General features: G+C 39.4%; 1 protein-coding gene and 1 long non-coding RNA gene across 3 annotated transcripts in view; one reads left to right on the top strand and one right to left on the bottom strand.

Moving 5' to 3' along the window:
- Window positions 1–4,182: 4,182 nt before the first annotated feature.
- The window catches only part of ECT2L (epithelial cell transforming 2 like), a 56,280-nt gene continuing 39,520 nt past the window's right edge, over window positions 4,183–20,942 (bottom strand). The window contains exons 13-20 of the mRNA XM_036317395.1: window positions 20,042–20,256; window positions 18,341–18,488; window positions 16,661–16,734; window positions 16,406–16,562; window positions 15,761–15,826; window positions 14,332–14,420; window positions 5,866–6,038; window positions 4,183–4,310 (exon numbers count right to left, since the gene is read on the bottom strand). Coding sequence (XP_036173288.1) covers window positions 4,183–4,310; window positions 5,866–6,038; window positions 14,332–14,420; window positions 15,761–15,826; window positions 16,406–16,562; window positions 16,661–16,734; window positions 18,341–18,488; window positions 20,042–20,256 — 1,050 coding nt within the window. The remainder of the gene's footprint in view (window positions 4,311–5,865; window positions 6,039–14,331; window positions 14,421–15,760; window positions 15,827–16,405; window positions 16,563–16,660; window positions 16,735–18,340; window positions 18,489–20,041; window positions 20,257–20,942) is intronic.
- Window positions 14,310–20,942, top strand: part of LOC118660234 — an 86,176-nt gene continuing 79,543 nt past the window's right edge. For both annotated transcript variants that reach the window (XR_004968844.1, XR_004968845.1), the window contains exons 1-2: window positions 14,310–16,740; window positions 19,803–19,983. This is a non-coding gene — a long non-coding RNA (uncharacterized LOC118660234). The remainder of the gene's footprint in view (window positions 16,741–19,802; window positions 19,984–20,942) is intronic.

The raw sequence follows: 20,942 nt of genomic DNA, 5'->3' as shown, positions 1-20,942 counted from the left end.
TCTCCAGGGTATATTGTGTTTGTTGGCACAGCCCACCTTTGTTATTCCAAAGCATCAGTAGTACATAACATTGGTCCATTAGACTTATGTGGCCAAAACTTCACACTGATTTGGTTTACAAAATGGGCTTCTTTTTACATCTCAAGCATATTTGCAAAAGGAGACAAAATTAAGTAAATTCAATTTGTCTTCTCTTAAGTTAAATGTTTCACATAAAGTATATTTGTTTTTTAAAATTCTTTAAAATTAGTTTTCTATTTAAATTTTTTATTTGAAAGAACTGTGTTGGATAAGGCCTTCTTTAATCATAAGCTCTACAGTAATCAACATTCTCTGGAGTCCTTGGTATTTTCAGCGTTCTCCATGTCAACTTGGAGTTCAGGTTCTATATTTTCTTTATGAAAATTTTATCAGTTTCACCAGTAACTTAAAATTGTTTTGTGTGAGATTTTAATTCAGCAGCATTCAAACATATGAAATAGCTATGAATATAGAACTTTCTTAATTAATAGTAGCCCAGTGCACGACATTCGTGCACATTAAAAGGGAATTAATTGCCCTAACCGGTTTTGCTCAGTGGATAGAGCATCAGCCTGCTAACTCAAGGGTCCCAGGTTCAATTCCGGTCAAGGGCATGTACCTTGGCTGCGGGCACATCCCCAGTGGGGAGTGTGCAGGAGGCAGCTGATCGATGTTTCTCTCTCATCGATGTTTCTAACTCTCTATCCCTTTCCCTTCCTCTCTGTAAAAAATCAATAAAATATTTTTTTTTAAAAAAAGGGAATTAATTAGCAGAGATATTTTAATATTGCTATTTGCCCTTTCTCTATAATAGAAGTGTGAGAGATGAAAGGAAATTAGTAAAATGTATATGAAAATAATATATAAATTTATTAATAAACAGTAACAAAAGGATATAACAACAGAGGCATGATATGAAAACAAAAACATGATATGAAAACAACAAAAACATGATATAAAAACAACAGTGATGCAAACAATGTCTGATAAAGTGATTAAACTTATTCTAATATCTCCCTGCACACCACATTGAGAGTGAAAACACTTTCAGAGTGCTTGACTAATTTCCCTTGTGATGAAGTATTTAGAACTTTAACTGTAATGTCACATGCTCTTCAAACTTGAGAGAAAACAACATATAACTGACCATGTGCGAAAACAGGTTCAGGTAGGAACGTGCCTACCCTGTCTAGAGTTTGTCCTTGTGATTTATTAATAGTCATCACAAATGCTGGCATCAAGGGAAACCGTTGTCGAATCAATTTAAATGGGAGGCCAGGTCAGATGGGGACAAATTAATTCTTGTAATCAGAACAGCCTCTCCCTCTGCAGATCCTGTTAATACTTCAGCTTCGATAATGTTAGGTCGTAATCTTTAGATAATAAATCTGGTACCATTACAAAGACCCCATTTACTATTGAGATTTCTCAATACCATGATGATTGCACCCACTTTCAATTTTAATTTATGACACGGCATTCCCGAAGGAGTAATACTATTAAGAAATTTGATGGGAAAAATTTTCCTTTTCAGCATCATCTGTGGAATCAATGGAATCATCACTCAAATACGTGTGAAAATCTCCGAGTATATCCAAATTTTCTTCATTTAATTTTTGAACATGCTCATTTTTTGGACAAAGAATTGCACATTTAGATATATTTTAATATTATCTAGAGCAGTGGTTCTCAACCTTGGCTGCACCTTAGAATCACCTGGGAATCTTTAAAATCCTGATTCCTAGGCCTCATCCTCCGGAAATTCTGTTTCTTTGTTATGCGGTGGGGCCACAACATTAGTAACAAAGAAACAGAATTTCTGGAGGATAAGGCCCAGAAATCAGGATTTTAAAAAGATTCCCAGGTGATTCTAATGTGCAGCCAAGGTTGAGAACCACTGATCTATAGATACAGTATTTCCAAAGGTAGCTTCAATAATAGATCTATTACAAATCATTTCACTTCCATGCTCTGCTCCATGGGCAGGTTCCTGCCTGAAACCTCACCCTCCAGGAAACAGCTGGGGGAGGGCCCAGCCGTTTCCAAGACAACCCCTGCAGGACTGACTTCCTTCCAGTTGGTCACGCATCTGGCCGTGATGTTACACCCAGGGTTTTTATGTAAGTAGATACCCTAAAAGTTGAAGAGAAAGTGTTGAACTTTCACAGACAACCTAAGTACCATCCACTTGCAAACATCACTGCTTTTTGCATGACTTATACACTTAACTCTCAATTAAAAGCTTATACTCATCAGTCTCTACAGAGATTATTTTCAAGTAATATGTTTTAAAACTTCTGAGGACATTAATTATTCACAAAATAAATAGAAATATCTTAGGATTTCTAGTTTATCTTCAGCTGTCTTGTCACTCTTTTGCCATGTAGACAGGTTTTTCCTATTAACGGAGTTTCTGAAGTGTGCTCTATTTAGGATGATTTACTGTCTTAGGATTTGTTTCAGACCACATGATATATATATACATTTGGTCAAATTTGTAAATTTATATTCACTGCTGACTAATGGCAGATGTTCCCTTTAATGGTTTATTCTGTCTGTGAGATCATACATAGTAAGCTGCATGGATATATCATAACTGAATCAAAAGTGTGGTTTTACACTAATGAAACTTTCGAAGTTTTATACAATTTTTAACAAGAATTTAAATTTTTAATAATTTGAGTAAATTTATATTTTCATTGTTGAAAAAAAGAAAATGTTTCAAATAGCCTATTTCACAATCCTTTAGTGTACTAATAGATTTTATTACCTTACAGGAGAATATGAAACTAAAAGGAAGCTGACAACCAAAAGCTTCCTAGATTAATATACCTTTTATCTACCATTAACTAAATAAAAATATTTTTACTACATATATCAGCTAAAGTTTCCAAGTACCTAAAAGGTTATGGCTTCAGTTTTTTAAATACATAAATGAAGACTTTAAAGAACGGCCCAGAAAACTGCTCAACACCTACTTTGCTGTTTCTCTGTTTTGAAATAGACTTGTCTTCATTTCCTTATTTTTATTCAACTAAATTCCATTACAGGTAAGTTTTGGTAGGCTTCCATTTATTTTTCTTTTTTTAAAAGTGTTGTTGTTTTTTTCCAGCAGCTTTTCAATGTAATAATGTCACCAAATGTTAAAGCTTTTTATTTGGAAGATCTAAGAATTTTATTTAGCAATCAAAGAACACTTAAAAATTACAGAAAACTTTTTAGTACTTTGTAGTGGTATATTTTTAATGCTCTCTGGAAGATTACATTCATATTAAGGATATATGTGACAAGTTACTGAGTGAATTGCCATTTATATTTCCTATACATATTTTTAAATTAATAATGCATGAAAATGTTAAAGATGATTGATAAATCACCAACAAATTGAAATATTTCTCTAGATCAGTGATCGGCAAACTCATTAGTCAACAGAGCCAAATATCAACAGTACAACGATTGAAATTTCTTTTGAGAGCCAAATTTTTTTAACTTAAACTATATAGGTAGGTACATTGTTATTAACTTAATTAGGGTACTCCTAAGGCTTAGGAAGAGCCACACTCAAGGGACCAATGAGCCACATGTGGCTCGCGAGCCGCAGTTTGCCGACCACGGCCTAGACCAGGGGTGGGCAAACTTTTTGACTCAGGGCCACAATGGGTTCTTAAACTGGGCCGGAGGGCCGAACAAAAGCATGGATGGAGTGTTTGTGTGAACTAATATAAATTCAAAGTAAACATCATTACATAAAAGGGTACGGTCTTTTTTTTTTTAGTTTTATTCATTTCAAACGGGCCGGATCCGGCCCGCAGGCCGTAGTTTGCCCACGGCTGGCCCAGTCTGATGATTTAAGAAACTTCATTCTGATTTTATTTTTTTACTAGATCATAAAAGAAAACTTTAAATATACAATATGCTTGTTCTGTCGTAGGTTTTGTCAGTTAGGTAACGCTATTTAATAGTGTCCATGAAAAATAACTACCAAAAGAGGTGGTTCAAAATGTTGGACTCAACTTACTGTGCATTTCACATACTTGAACACAGATGATAAAGTTTAAAAGATAGGAGGAAACTTATGGACCGTCCTCGCATGGGACAAAAAATACATGTCTATCTTTGCCAGGAGAATTGGCAGCCCTGATGTTTTCTTAAAGTCCAGTCTCACTTCTCCATGGTACTTTTTATTGCATTTAGGAGAACTGACAACCATAGGAACTTGTCATCTTCAGCTTCTGTGGCACAAATCCATTCATGTTTTGGATCTTGAAGAATAAAGGCATTCTTGATATCTGTAAAAATATTTGAGGTTCACTAATTAATCTTCGCAGGTAACAATCAAAAGGAGAAATTGTTTAAAATTCAAGAATTGACCAGTGTCTTCTATTTATAAGAATATTTTGAATATTAAAAGGAATTCAAACAAATACAGTTTAGGATATAACTTAAGTTTAGAATAACTCAAATATATGACATCTAAAATAATATTGTCTTTATATTATAACTGATTTTAATTAGCAATTATATTTAAAGACTAAGTGATAGATAAGTAATGTTATTTAAATCCTTGCCTTAGCCACTCCAGAAAGAACTGGAACTTGTAAAGGTCTTCACTGAGAGTTAATAGATGGAGATGTGGAGAGCTAGACCTAGACAACTTTGTTAGGAGGACTGATGACAGAATTAAGGCAACTACTTAGATGAATGGCCACTGTCTCTTAGGGTACATGATGATATTTTAACATAGGGCATAGCTAATTAAGGGGAGTCATACACTTTTAAACATACCCAGTGGTTATAGGTAACCCATTTAATCTGAGTGTGTCTTCTAGGTGGAAATACTTATTCCCACACTTGGTTTTCTTTTTTTCTTGGGCTCATATTTAAAATGAGTCTGAAGCTAATGAGAAGCAATTCTTTTTAGATTTTTTTCTCTGAGATCTTGGTTCCACTTTAACCTTGAGTCCTGCCTTTACATGCATGAAAAATACTGGAATGAGAGTGCTCCCTTCAGGTTGTCTGGCCCAACAAATAAAAGAAAGAGACATAAGTCCTTTCAGGTGTGGGAAGTAGAGGGTAGGAAAACTAAAAATAGGCACAGTTGGTTTAGGTTTAAGTCAAAATTGTTTTTATAACAAACTAGAGGCTGATGCACAAAATTTGTGCAAGAGTAGGCCTTCCTTCCCCCGGCTACTGGCACCAGCTTCTCCCCGGCACTCGGGACCCAGGCCTCCCTTGCAGCTCCAGCTTCATCTGGACGGTCATCCAGAAGGATGTCTGGTCTAATTAGCATATTATGCTTTATTATTATTATAGAGGCTATTTCTATTGAGGTTATTATGAATGAAATGTTTGTTACTAAACATCCTTTGCAAATCTGTTGATTTCTTTTATTCCTTCTTTACTTGCAATTTAAATATGAATTTAAGAAAAGGTATAGTCAAATATGTAATAATCACTTAGTTCTAGTAGAATGGAAAAGTAATAGATGAAAGTCTACAATTGTAACATCCACAGGCAGTATAGGGTATGGGGTAGTGGTTAGGGGCTCCCACTCTTCTCAGACTACTTCAAAGAATCCCTTGGGATGATGTCCAGTCATGTCCCTTTGTGAATTTTGAAACGTCTTAATGTCTAGAGTGCATGTCTGCATTCCCTTCTTTTGCTCTTTTAAGTAGATGAAAATTTACATGAATGAAATCCTAAAAATATTTGGGGAATTATTTGCAAACTGCCAAGTATAATTCCAGTCTTTTTTCCACTTTTCTATTGTAATAGTTAATGAGCTTTACTACATAATAAAGCTTTCAAAAGGTATTAAAGTCTTGGTAGGAAAAGAATACATACATTTGGAATCTGGAATATCTTCTACGAGTAACCTATGAAGAGCTACTGATGCAATGAACTGGTAGGTTGATTTTGAAGTCCATTCAAATGGGGTGTGAGAAGTGCTCCGACTAGCAACAAGCAGTGCATCATTGAAGAGGAAAAGACTGAGGTCTCGGGTGTGTTCATAGAGCCTGTGTTAAAATGCAGAAGGCGCACTTTCAGAAGCGTTCCATATGCAATGTGGGGAAAGTGAACATTCAGCTTTCCCTCCTTTATAACATGCATCATGCTAAAGGTGTTTTTAAACTTTTGTCGAGTTTGATATTTTGTGTATGATATATTTGGGCAACCTGGGGAAAATAAATTTTGGGGGGTTCATTTTTTAAGGGTAACAGGTTGGGGTGAAGAATTAGGGAGGCGCAAGGTGTCTTAAGTAGAAAGCATTGAACTGCTGGTAGGAAATACTAATTTCTAATTTTGATTGGAGGGAGGGAAATGGATGTGTAACCTCATGAGTAGGATAGGTTAGAATTAAGTAGCTCTTGATTTTCACTGAGGTTGCCACCAGGGTCAAATGTAGACATACGTATCAACAGGCAAAATGTGTCCACAGCCTCCATCTCTTTATTATCCTCTTTGCTGTTCTGTTGTTGGAGCCAGGTCAGGTAGGTGTCACTGTGTACTAAATGGGTGGTATAAGTACTCAACCGAGTATCAAGTGACATGCCAGGGAGGAGCGTGGGGGAGGCCCACCCCACCGGGTGTCGCTAAGTAAAGCAAGGTCAATGTTTTGATGGAGGGTTACCAAAAAAAATATTTTCTCTTAAAAGTATCAAGCAACCTTGGTTACTCTGAGGAAGGGAGTCAATTTACTGGCTTGTTCAGAGGAAACCTCTTTTTTTTTTTACTTTCACCACTTTCTGTTTAACTTTTAATTTGTCAATTTACATCCACATACAGTTTCAATAAATGTAAAGTGACATCACATCCCTCCACTTAGATCACCCTAGATACCAAGCTAGTACATATATTTCCTATTTTTTATCTGTTCAGGTAATCACACAGATGAACATATATACACATCTAGGTAGTTTGCCATTATTTTACAAAAATGGTAATATTCATATCTCTCTCTCTCTCTCTCTCTCTCTCTCTCTCTCTCTCTCTCTCTCTATCTCTATCTCTATCTCTATCTCTCTCTCTCTCTTTCTCTCACCAAACCTCAGACCCTTCAGTCCATAGGCCAACGCTCAATCCACTGAGCCAAACCAGTCACGGCTATTCTCCTCTCTGCTTTTTCCCTAGTAGAAGGAAAGTGGAAAGGCAGAGGGTTTTCAATCCATACCAAAAGGAGGGAAAAAGAACTCTGCTTGGACATAGAGCAGTCTAAGTAAGACCCCAGAGGCTTGAAATAGTGTATAAGTTGGGGAATTATGATGTGTTGCAACCATGAAGTGAGAGAAAGGATGGAAGGAGATGAGGTTGGAGAAAGGGGTTCCAGGCTGTCCTCACATGGAAGTCATTACAAAGCCTCTCTTTCCCACACTCCCCCCTCACTCTCTTTCTCCCTTTCTCCCTTTCACCAGGTTCATCTATTTTCTTTAAAATAATCCCTCAATTGAAAATTGAAAACAATTCAGGAAGGAAGACTTGCAACATAAATGGCATCTTTGAATGCGCTGGAAGTTAATCCGTTACATACATCATTCTTTTTGAGGTTGTTTTATCTTCCTTCTCAAGAACTCAGAAACTTAATGTCAACTTGAAACAGAACCCAATTTAGTCCTGTCATTAGACCAAGAGGGTTTTATTCTCCCTGGTCCTCTGTCAGATTTTAAATGGATGTGGTTTTATTCCCCTTCTCATCTAATACTGGAACATACCCATCTACAGCAAGATCTCACTTTTAAATGATGTTGTATTTCAAGACACCTTTTAAAGGGGAAAAATAATAGCTCCACTCTAGACAAAGCTCATGGCTGGAAAGTGAGTCTATTTATCTCCAAAGATTCAACAAATTCTTACAAAGTGTTGGACCCAAATTCTTGGTGGCTAGAGGAGGAGGTGGGGTTCAGAAGGGGGACATGACTTGCTCAGAGTCACATAGGTAAGTTAGTGTGTCACCTGTGTACTTTCTTTCTTCTCATAGCTATTGGGTACTTTCCCTTGAAGTGAGACCCAGACTCTGATTGGAATAAGAATTCCTGTCCCATGCTCCTCCGAGATATAGCACCCTAGAGAATTAACATGTTTAGCTGTTGCTATTGTCTGGTGTAAATCTCTCTATATTCACCTGTTTCCCTTGGGAGAGAGTTACTCACTGGACCATGGCTGAAAACCCCATAGTCCAAACCTTGGTGATCTCTCAATGGTTGGTTTATTCTCTCAATGGACCTCTTCTCTGTAGCCACACACACCCTCTGTCCATTCCTTGTATTGTTTATAGTACCTCCCATCACAGGGTCTGTGCATTTATGTATTTCCCACATTCAATCGTCCTAGTCCACCCTACCAGCCACTGTTCACCCACCTAATCCTCTCTCATTCTTTAGGTCTTATTTTAAATGTCCCCAAGGCAACCACCATCAACCACTGACTTCTCAGACTATCAGAAATATAGCTACCTGTACCATTTATTCATCACACTGATCACATTTGTGATTATTTAATTGAGAGTCTCTCCCACTTCTCCATAAACCTCATGAAAATGAGAATGGAGCTAGTCATTCTCTTCATCGCCATAGAAGTAGTCATGTGTTGACGAACTAGCCAATGTGGCCTTCAGGCTCTGGGGTGGAGGAAAAAAAAAGCAGCTGCTTTCATTATAAAGGACATGGGACTGGTAGGAATTTGTCCACTCTTCTTTATGATGGGCCTTTCAAAAGGCTTGTTTAATCCCTTGGTCCCACAGAACCCCATTAAGCTCCTGGATTTTGTAGCTGGCATCAAAGAAAGCAGGTCTCTAATACCCTCATTTCATTTACAAGCTAATCTTCAAAATCTTTCTCCTTAGGCCTCTTATGTTCCAGGACAGCTTCTCACCTTTGAGAGTCTCCTTCTCTGATTTCATTTCTTCTGCATATAACACTGCCTCCAAATAGTTTTGCCTTTCTCCATCCCCAAACCATGGTTGGAGCTCCATCCTTCTTAGCTGAAGATGTGCCTGTCCATGTTCTGGTTCCCCCCAAATGCAGCTCTATGGATACTCCAGCCTGATTCTTGGCCTTTCAGTTTCTCAAGTCCTTTGCTCCCTCAACCCCCAGAGTTCCGCATATGCTTTTCCACTGCCAGGACTATTCTTCTTCCTTCTCTGCTCATTTGGTTAACTCAGACTCATACTTAAGACAACAATGCAAATAACCCTTCCCTGACTCTTAGCTTCTGTTAACACCATAAACAGGGCATTTATAAAAAAATATTTGGAGCAGTTTATAAGGTTGTATTTGTGAGATTATTAATGTCTATCTGTTCTAGACTTTAAACTCCAAAAAGGCTGTCCTTCTGTTGTTGTTTTTGTTCATTAGTACAACCTCCATGCCTGGCATGGAGTGTGTGCTTAAAATATTGGTTGAATGAATAAGGGTAGAAATTCTTCAAATCAGATACATCCACCGGAGCCTCTGCCCTTTTCTACTCTAAGAAAATGCTTTGAAGAGCATGGACAGTCTCTTATATAACCTTCTCTAAATGTCTCCTACAGTAGGGAGGGCAAATACAAATGCCCTCAATTACTAACAGTGAGAGATGAAGAAGTACTCACTTGCTTTGCCCCTCAGTCTCTACCTTTCCAATGATTCCTAGAATAACTGCCTCAAAGGGTATGTTTATTTATTCATCCAACCATCCATTCATTCATTTATTCAGTAAATGGCATTTCTCAAGGTGAGGTCCTAGGACCAACTGCATGGAAACTGCCTGGCTACTTATTAGTGATGTAGCTTCCTAGCTCCTATGAGAAGATTATAAAACTAAAATCTCTTTACATGCAATTTTCATTTTGACAAGTATTATTAGTGATTCTTATGCACCTTTAAGTTGAGAGCCAATGGGTGTCGTGGGTTGTGATGATTGAACAAGATGCTCTATATAAAGGATTTGGGAGCCATTTTATAGCACAGAGCCTGGCACATGGTTGGTGCCACACACCAGTCCATCTTTCCATCTACTTAACCATCTGTCTCCCTAACCATCTATCTTTCTCCATCTTTTCTAATATAGTACTTTCATTTCTCCATCTGATTCCATCCTATTCTTCTCTTCTATTTGCTTTTCCCATCTTATCTTAAACTAGAGGCTCAATGCACTAAATTCGTGCAAGGGGCTCGACCCTCGCAGCCATGGCTCTCAAAGCTGTGGCGGCTTGCCTCACAGGAAGGTTATCCAGAAGGACATCTAGAAGGTCGTTCGGCTGTCTGGTCTAATTAGCATATTACCCTTTTATTATTATAGATATCTTACTCTGCCCAAAACTAACAGGAGGTCCATCACTGAACTAAGTGATGAGAGAAATATAGAAGACAAAGACCTGGTTCTCAGGGCGCTCCAAGCAAAGAGAGGAGATATGGAGCTCCACAGATGTATACAGATGTGTGGGCACATCTGGCCCATGAGCCTTGACCTGTGCAAATAGCCCCTCCTCTGCTCTTTTCTCCTATCCCAGGAAGCCTAGTTCCAAGCTCCCCCAAATGACTCTAGCTCTTGTTCTCAAATTTCTCCATCCTGTGCTTCTTTGTCACTTGGAAGTAGACACAGTCATTCATTCACCACATCCCACCTGGGCATTCAGAACTTCCTCCTCAGGGTAATCACAAGATAAGATTAATTATGCTAATCAGCCTCTGCAGGCTGACACAATTAACCAGAGCATGAGATAGCTCCAGAAACCTGTATAGGAGCTGCCTACCTGCTGGGTTTCATTTCACCATCCAGCACAGTAACTAGAGGGGAGAGGTGGGTGGTGCGGTGAGAGGAGTTTGCTCTTTTCAACTAAGGAGCACGTTGCTCCATCTTCCAATGGAAGTTGCAGGAAGTTTTCCATGGACTGTCTAGCCATTTAATTTCCCCTCTTCAGACCTGCCACTGGACATCTTCTTGGGGTTAAGTACCAGCACAGTAGCCATTTTTTTCTTAATGGTGGTACAAAATGAGGTGCTTGTATTTTGATACATTTTTAAATCCTTTTCACTCCCCTATCTACTCTTAAGCACCTTTAGTATTTTAAATATATATTTTTCTTTAATATAAGAGAAGTTGGCCCTGGCTAGTGTGGCTCAGTTGGTTGGGAATCATCCCATGCACCTAAAGGTTGATAGTTCAATTCACTGTCAGGGCACATGCCCCTGTTGTGGGTTCAGTCCCTGGTTGGGGGTGTGCAGGAGGTAGTTGATTGATGTTTCACTCCCACATATCTCTCTCTCTCTCTCTCGCTCTCTCTCTCCCCCTTTTGTGCTAAAAATCAATAAAATATCATGTGTGTTTTTTAAATAAGAGAAGTTGCAAAAACTTTAGATCAAGCATCTCTAACATGAGAGCATCCCTAACATGAGTTTCAGGGAGTGCTAGTTCTGCAAGTTGCCTTGGGATAAAAGTTTACAGTTCAAGTTTGGGAAGCCCGAATTTCTTTATCCCCTCTTGGAGAGCCATGATCAACATTAGCATATTAAAACTCTTAAATTTCTGAAGCAAAGAAAACATGTTTAACTACAGTTAAATGAAGATTTCCCAAATTTATTTTATCATATATTTTAGTTTTTCTCTCAAAGGTGACCTAAGATAAGGATTTGAGTACAGTTAGTTGAGAGACAATTTCAGAAAACAAAAGTGAGGGGATGGGAACAGTGAGGCAAGTTAGGAAAGAAAGACAATCAAGAGGTATTAATGAGCTCATTACAGCTATAAACAATCGGGATTTAGTTTTGCTAAGAGCTCTCTAAAGATTCATGTAGAATGCACCACAGAGTTGTCGTGCTTGAGGATAGAAAAGATTCGGCATTCATCCACTGACTCACATCCCTTATTGTTTGGGAGTTGCTCTAAGGGACTTTAACCTTGGTGTACTACTGAGTTCATCAGTTGATAAGCCTTCTCCAGCTTTGGAAAAGCAGACTGGAGAGATTCCGTGACTCAATATGGCAATGGTTCTCAACCTGTGGGTCAAGACCCCTTTGAGGGTCAAACAACCATTTCACAGGGGTCGCCTAAGACCATCGGAAAACACATATATAATTACATATTGTTTTTGTGATTAATCACTATGCTTTAATTATGTTCAATTTGTAACAATGAAAATACATCCTGCATATCAGATACTTACATTACGATTCATAACAGTAGCAAAATTACAGTTATGAAGTAGCAACGAAAATAATTTTATGGTTGGGGGTCACCACAACATGAGGAACTGTATTAAAGGGTCACGGCATTAGGAAGGTTGAGAACCACTGATGTAGATGGACCATTATTTATTCAACTTGTCCCTTTTTGATGGACATTTGCTTTGTTCCTTACATAGAAACAAATTTCTTATATGTGCTATTCTATCATAGGATTACCAAGGGTAGGATTGATTGGCGAAAGGGTGTATTCATTTTAATCAAAGACTTCCAGATTGTTCTCCATAGAAGCTGCTAAATATTTAGAGTCTACTTCATGTGACAAATGTCTCTGACTTGTACATAGCACAAATTTTAATGAGCATTTGAATTACTTAAAGATTTTGTTAAAAATGCAAATTCTGATTTAACAGAGCAAGAGTAGCCTGAGACTATTTCTAAAGCGCCCTGGGTATGTTGGTAAGTAGGCCATACTGAGTAGTGAGGCACTTACCAGTTACAACCATCCTGTAATCTGGGCAGAGGACTGGATCAGGGAGCTCAACATTCTAAAGAGTACTATACCTCAGGTTCAGCTATTGGACAAGTGTTAGGAGTTCAGGTCGTATTAGTTGCATGAATAGGTGGACATGGTCATCCAATCCCTAGAGCCAACTCTCATATATTTCCTTCCCATCTCTGGTTATGACTCTAGCTGGAAGGAGTGGGTTGCTGCACATACACTGATACCTTACAAAAAATAATGTTCTAGATCAAGTTAATCTAGATAATTAACAATAATGGATCAAATAGAACTAAGTATAAAAGAAAGGAAGCAAGAAAGAGGGTGCATTTCAAGTATGTGTGATGGGTGATATGCAGTGAAAGGCCACTTCAAATAGGCAAAAGAACTCCATCCATATTCTTGTCCCACCACTTGTTTGAGACTGGCCCCACCACTTGTTTGTGTGTGTGTGTGTGTGTGTGTGTGTGTGTGTGTGCTTAAAATATATATATATTTTTTTATTTCAGAGAGGAAGGGAGAGGGAGAGAGAGACAGAAACACCAATGATGAGAAAGAATCATTGATAGGCTGCCTCCTGCACGCTCCCTACTGGGGACTGAGCCCAAAATCCAGGCATGTGCCCTGACCAAGAATTGAACTGTGTCGCCGAAACCGGTTTGGCTCAGTGGATAGAGCGTCAGCCTGCGGACTGAAGGGTCCCGGGTTCGATTCCGGTCAAGGGCATGTACCTGGGTTGCGGGCATATCCCCAGTAGGAGATGTGCAGGAGGCAGTGGATCGATATTTCTCTCTCATCGATGTTTCTAACTCTCTATTTCTCTCCCTCCTCTCTGTAAAAAATCAATAAAATATATTTTTTTTAAAAAAAGAATTGAACTGTGACCTCCTTGTTCGTAGTTTGAGGCTCAACCACTGAGCCACACCAGCCAGGCACTCCCACCACTTGTTTTTATAAATGAAGTTCTATTGGAACCCAGCCACATTCATTTATGTATTATATTGTTTATAAAGATGGTGTTTGTTATGTGTTGTATTGGTTATATAACTGCCTTTGTGCCTCAATGACTAAATTAGGTAGTTGCCATAGAGATTATTTGGCCAGCAAGACTTACATGTTTACTAGCTGACCCTTTACAGAAATTGCCCATCTTTTTTCCACAGGAGAAAATTGGATGCTAGTTTATGGAAATTGACACCCTCCCATCTTTTGTGCTTACATTACTCTGAGCAGTGTGCAAACTAGATATGGTGAGACCGCAATATCATGGTGATCTTATGGTGAGACCTTTTAAATACTGACCACAGTAAATATGAGGATAAACTGGTGTTCTCTTTCTTATAGTTGAGCAGATCATACATGTGCTATCCCACAACACTTGGATCATCTCTCAGTAGGGAAGTGACTAACTAGAATTTCTGTTTCTGTGTAGTTCATGGTCCTGGCAGAAACTATTTATTTTCTCCCATTTGCCCAGTAGCTGCCTGGAATTCACGTAAGGTGATAAAGCATCTCGGGGGAGGGGGGGGGAGGTTGTAACTTTTCCGTTCAACACACAGATTATCATAAACTTATACTATGTCAGACATTGTACAGGATACAGGGTGTGAGTAAGACACAGTGACAGCTGCAAGATAGTTAGATGTTTACCTTAAATAGAAACTTATTTCCTCATCACAGCAGTGAAGTTGGGCTACATCTTGGACTCTAATCAGATATCTGTTTACTTCTGATAGAATCTATGAAATAAAATAAAATTAGAAACATACATACATTTTTAGAAAATAAAAGGCCCCACTACTGCAGAACCATTTTGTATCCCAGAATATGCAAGTGTTGAGTAGAACTCAGTTCAATTATAAAAAAGCCAATGATTTTGTTTATAAAATAGGCATTCTTTAGATAAAGACCACAGAATTAACAATGAAAACTTTATTTTAGGGTGTTGTCTAATTTCTTAAGCTACTGAAATTGTTTTATTTATAAACATTTTCTTAGCATCAAAAATAAAGTGGAAGTGGGGTGAAAAAGAAGTAAACTATCAAGAAAAGGAAGGGAATGAATTGTTACAATTTAAGAAGCCAGGCCTTTGCCCTGATGTACGGTAGCCATGGAGATGGTCACTTGGTGTGAACAGTCATCTAGAGATGAGGTTCCATGGACTCTGTGAGTTCCAAGATTTTGAACTTTTTGTATTTCAATCAACTCCACTTCATTTTCCCTACCAAAATATGCAGATCTAAGTTACAACAAAATAACTCCATCTTGCTTCCCCAATTTGACCAAGTAAAAATAACATCTCCAATCAATTAATAATTTAATTCAATATAATTCATGTACCGAGCTCCTGTTATATGCCAAGCGCTAGAAGACAAGTAAAACGTAGCTCACACCTGATAGAGTTCCCAGTCTGGTGAATAAAGGATTGTAATAAAATGTGACAGATGTTCAAGGTCCTGCAGGAGACCCAGAAAGGGGCAATTCCCAGCAGGAGATGGTGGGAGCAACTACAGGAAGATGATGATTGAACTGGATTTGTAAAGGATGAATAGGAGTATATCCAGCAGGGTAGGAAAGAAGGTTATTTTCAAGAAAGAGTATGGGCAAAGCACAACTGTGTGAGGAGAGGCTAACATTACTGGAGAATCATGAGTAGATCTGTATGGTTGGCTCATAAAGTGGTAGGCAGGGCAGTAAAAGAAAAGATAGAATGGGACCAGGTGATATTCTGTAGGTAACAGCCAACAGAGGGCTTCTAAGATTTTTCAGGTATCCTCAGTGTGCAAGATCCTAACCAGGTACTCTGCATAGAGAAATATGAAGCAATAGAATACATAGCCCTTTCCTCAGAGGGGGTCATGATCACAGTAGTACCACGAAAGGAGCTAAGGGATGGGGTCAAGCCCACGTAGCATCCTTGCAGATAGAAGGATGTGAAATATGAGGGTTTGGCAGCACCAGGCACACAGCAGGCATTCAACAGAGGTTAGCTGATTGGATATCTGAATGTCTCCTGTTGCCAATGATATGAGGTTTTATCCATGAGCATGAGATGTAGCAAGTACATCAGAATACGTACAGGGCACCCCCAGATGATTCTCTGTATGTCTGACAGCTGATCTTTCATATTGATGTTTTGCTTCATCTAGAAAACAAAGTGATTTTAAGGGAAATAAAATTGTGAAATGTGTAAACATAAATGGCACTTGATACAGGGCTTGCTATTTCCATACATTATAATAAGAATCTAATTTCATAGACCCAGTGTTTTAAAACAAAGAGGCAAATGACAAGACTGTATTCAAAAAGCATCTTCTGGGCAGAATATGTCATCAGTTTACACTCAGCCTGGACCTGTGCAGGGTGCTCATCACAAAAATTGTTCAGAACGATAGTACCACACTCAGATGCTGACTTAGTTCAGGAAATCTCATACATTAAGTTCTTTCAGCAAAAAAGGATTTTACTTTTTTATTTTAGTCCTCTAGAAAAATCAATCCAAATACCCCATTCTTCACACTTTCATACTGATAAAGCTTTTCTTGTACTTGTATAGTTATATGAAAACATTCTGTCTCATGTTGCTTGGTTTAAAATAGATGCCTGTAGTGCTCCAAGTCTCTGAACACAACAATTTCACATGCAAAGGCTGAAGAATTTGAGTGAGACTACCAAAAAAGCATTGTGGCGTTTTTAAGGACACAGATTCTTGTCAGCAACCAACCTGATCTATATAACCTTTATATGTTTTCATTTGGTCAATTGCAGTGGTCAAGTCCCCACGGTCAGCATGTTCTGCAGGAGTATGAAGCCTCAGAGCATAGAGAAGATGAACATACTCATCAAATCTTCGGGACGGGTACAGGAGCAGCTCCGGCAGGCTGTGTGGGGCACAGAGAAAGGAACCTGGTCTCTTTCCGAAGGTCAAAGAAGGCCCTGCCTTTGGGGTGCCTCAGCTGTGCTCTCCCTCAGAACTTACCTCAGCATTTTGGTGACAATGGTTTTATCATGCCTCTTCAGGAAAGCTCGGAATGCTGGTACCATCTCTCTGCACTAAAGGTGAGCATAATATTGTCAAAACTTCGCTCTGTGCGACAGTTGTAAAGCATTCTGTTACACCGGGCAGACATGATCTATGAAGCTCTCAAAGCAAGAGGGCAACATCTACTTCTAGTCAAAGTACTATTAGTACTTACTAATATAATGTACTAAGTATAGTGATTTATTCATACCATAGAGATAACCCTGTTCATTGAGCTTAATCAGTGTTGACAAATGAAAACAGACTTTGCAACCAGGGAGGCCTGGATTAGAATTCGAATTCTAATCTAATTCTACCTCATTCTTTGTGAACTTGTTAAGTTACCTAACTCCCTGAGCCTCAGTTTCCTCATGGATATCATACCTAACACTTGTGAAGGAAAAATAAATCCTGTCCACAGCATGCTTGTTGCACAGTGTTATTTCCTTGTAGTAAAAGACAATTGATGGTATTCACCTATAATACCTGCTGCTAATCATTATAAAGGTGTTCCATTGTATTTAACATCTGCTTTAAAGTGTATTCATTCATCACCAGTAAAGTGCCCAGGAAGTACCCATTTTTCTCAGTGGGGACATGCCTAAAAGATGCCAATAATGCTAATTTCTAGAAATCAAATAAATACTGACTGATTTCAATAAGAGTAATAGCTAACAGTTATTGAGTACTTAAATGCACACCCTATTTTAGTGAGCCAGATATCGTTATAATCCACAACTATAAAAAATTTGGCACAAATCTGTTTCTGATAATATGTCACACTTTACTCCAATTCTTATCCTCATGGTCAGTTCTATGAAATTGCCTTATTTGTGCAATTTTCACCCAATACATAATTAGTATGTCTAGCAGTGTTAAACTCTCTGAGCAGGGTGAAGGTGTACCATAAAGGGAGGTGCTCAAGGTCAGGAAACGGCCCCGGGGGGCTCAGTGTAGCCAGGGGGACACAGTCGAAGCAGCCACTGGCAGAAGTGTGCCCCAAGTCTCAAGGTAGCTCTTCGGCTGCACTTCTGATACAAATTGAGGAGGGAAGAAAGGGCTCTTACTGCCGTTAGAAGAGATCCCAACCAGAACAGCAAGGGATGCAGAGGGAAGCGAATATTCCTGCTCAACTACGGATGGCACAAGTCACAATGGACTTTCTGAGAAATGTACGACAAAGAAATTCCTTATGCATAGTGAAATTTCACAGACTGAGTAGCCTTACCCCAAGAAACATGGACAATTAATTTCTTTTCTTTATAAGACAGCCACCTTTGTCAAGGTCACACAGGTTTGTGGGGGCAAAGTGGGATCGGAGCTCACGGGCGCCACTGTATCTAACAAACATTTCCCTGTAAGTGACCCACAGGGTATCTGCAGCTAATGGAAGTCTGGCAATTTGCATGAGGATTAGTTCAGTCCAACGACCAGTTTCTGGGCCCTGCTTTGTCAAGCACTGTGCTTGCCACTCGTGACACAAAATTAAATGTCGGGTCCCCGTCCTCAGCATACACAGTAAACTGGAGGCGTGGGTCTGGAAGCCAAGGCCTATTAGTCTTAGTTCTTTGGATTGCACACAGCACTTCCTTTCAAGTTCAGGTCTCATAAATGCCTGATGGTAACTCAATCATTTACCTTCTCAATGGTTTTCAGAACAACAGGGTAATTGTTGAAGAAATTGGTATATGTGTTCAGCTGGCTTCCAAACTTTAAGAATATTTCTCCCACACAGTGAGCTGGGCCCCATTCCTGTAGTCTGTCTCTCAGGTTATCTAGAAACTGCCTGCAAGACGGGAAAGGCATGACCATGAAATATTGGCCAGTGATAACCTATAAACTTAACAAATGAATCAGTTTGCTGCTTGCTTCAGCCGAGTCATTTTATGGTTGGGCTTTTGTTGCATACTTTTGTGCTAAGACAGAGCCGTACAGATTCGACAGGACAGGAGGAGCTGGGAAGAGAGGAACTAGGCTGAGTGTGGGGGAATCCCACCTCCTCACCTTAATCCCTTGAGGCTGAACCCCACGCTGGCCTCCATAGGCTGCCCCTGACTCTCCCATTCCCACACGGCCAGGCAGGCAAAGAAGGTTTCTTACAGTCCCCAGAGCAGAGTGCTCAATTCATTTTAAATGGCCATAATCTTCCCTCAGGCCATTTCCCTGTAAATCTAAGGTTGTCCTTCATTCAGCCATCACAGGCCTTGAAAACAGAACAGGCCTCGTTCAACCTCTTTATTTTGTAGGAGTTGTGCCCAGGGAAGGTAAGGAACTTGTTCCCAGTCATCTGGAACAAGCATGTCAAACTCGCGGCCCAGCCAATATAACAGTATGTAAGAAATGGCTTAATAAAAATTTCCTAGCTTAATTTTTACAATATCCTGTTACACATAATTATTAATAACAAACTACAACATTCACTAATGACTGATTACTATAATCGTGTTGCATTCATTTCCCTTACGCGCCTCACGCGCAGGCACACCATTTCTCTCCACTAATACTAGCAGCAAACATGTTAGCAGCCGATGGCCAAGTCATTAGTCTTGGACTGACTTGTTTGGTGTGCACAACAGGAAATACTTTGCTTTTGGAGAACAAGAAAAATAGGCTTATTTGCATTACGCTTATTAATTTGTGCAGTTATTCAGTTCTGGTAAGCTAATGTTTAAGAAAAAATATTAATTTTTATTAAAATGTTCTATTATTTTATGTTAACAGTTACTCATTTATTTCAGCCCTTTGTATTCAGCATGTCTCTATCAAAATAAACCTACATTTCTATGAAAATTAAAGCTTTTGTTTTTTTTTCGACCCACATAGACTTAAACCTTGTTTATTTGGCCCATGTTAGCCTTTGAGTTTGACATGCTTCTTCTGGAAGGTTACTGGCAGAGAACCACAAGCTTAGTTTGTCTTTACCACAGATCAAATGATCACTTCCTCTGTGTGCTATGACATTCTCAAAACATCTACTGTTATTAAGCTGAACATGGGTTCTCCAAGCAAAATATCCTAGTAACTTAGTCCCTTCAAATCCTTCAGTTTCTTTCTCATTGCTCAACTAAACATACTGTCTTGTCTTTTGCATGAACAATAGGTTGAATACAAAACCACCTGGCACTGACCTCCACTCCTAGTACCAGGGGTTTGAACTGAGGCAGAGATCAGCCCCTGAGAATCATCACTACTGGTTGCAGCCCAGTGGCAAAAATTCTCTCTCTTCTGTGCAATAATCAGGGTCCCCAGGAGAGGCAGAGACTGCCTGAGCCTCGGTCCAGGTAAGTGTGGGTTCCTCCCACTACATAGTATTTCAGAAAATATGTATTCAGGAATTACCTGTTGAGACTTAAAACCTGCAGGATATCAGAGAAAATGATCTGGAGGTTTGCAGCACTCAGAATTGCTCTGTTTGAGGACAGCGCTGCTCTTAGTGGTGCAACATAAACATCCCTCACAATTTCCAGCATCTGCACGTATTTTCTCTCACTCTGTAAGAGTTCCCCGGCAACTCTAGTTCGTTTTGCGGCCCAGTCCATCTGGAGCTTTCTCTCCTGTAGAAAAGCATTAAGAACTCAGAAAGCATAGTGATCCTTTCCAGGCTTACAGCCCCCCAAAGCCTGAAAGTGGAGGGAGACAGAGCAATGGAAGTACTAGCAGTCGGGCAGTCACTCTGAGATGGCCCTGGCTGGTCTGTGACATGCAGGATTGAAGGGAATTTTTATAGGGGACTATGGACGACCTCGCTGAACATCTCTTGTCCCTAGTGTCGCCAAATAGCCCCTCCCACCGGGCCAGTGTGATGCTGTGGTAGAGATGGGACTTTACTCTTGGATCCTGAGAGGGCAGATTAAGACTTTACTTTTCTCAATCTGTCCTTTGAATACATGCTGTGTCCTGTGCTAGCTGCTGGCTGCACAGTGATGAGAAGACAGCGTCCTGCCTTCGTGCTTGGTGAGGAGGCCTTTGGGTTTCCCACTCTTATTTGTGTGTGCTTTCCCCCAGTAGTGTTTTATTGATTATCCTGCAGACAGGAGACTGAAATGAGCTAGCCCTCTCATTATCAAGTAATTTGCTTCCCACAGGCATGTTGTGAAATATGGAAACTCATGCTCTTCTTTCAGTATTTAGGGAAAAGCACCTAACTTGGGAACTGTGAACCCATCTTCCCTGGGTAGCTAGGTTCCCAAATGTCCTGTTTCCTATATTTCAAAGTCTTGTTTTCTTTTCTTAATGCAGA

This window comes from Myotis myotis, unplaced genomic scaffold (assembly GCF_014108235.1).
Source record: "Myotis myotis isolate mMyoMyo1 unplaced genomic scaffold, mMyoMyo1.p scaffold_m19_p_7, whole genome shotgun sequence".
NCBI lineage: Eukaryota > Metazoa > Chordata > Mammalia > Chiroptera > Vespertilionidae > Myotis > Myotis myotis.
The sequence above is the reverse complement of the archived record's forward strand: the minus strand, read 5'-3'. Positions and strand labels throughout refer to the sequence as shown.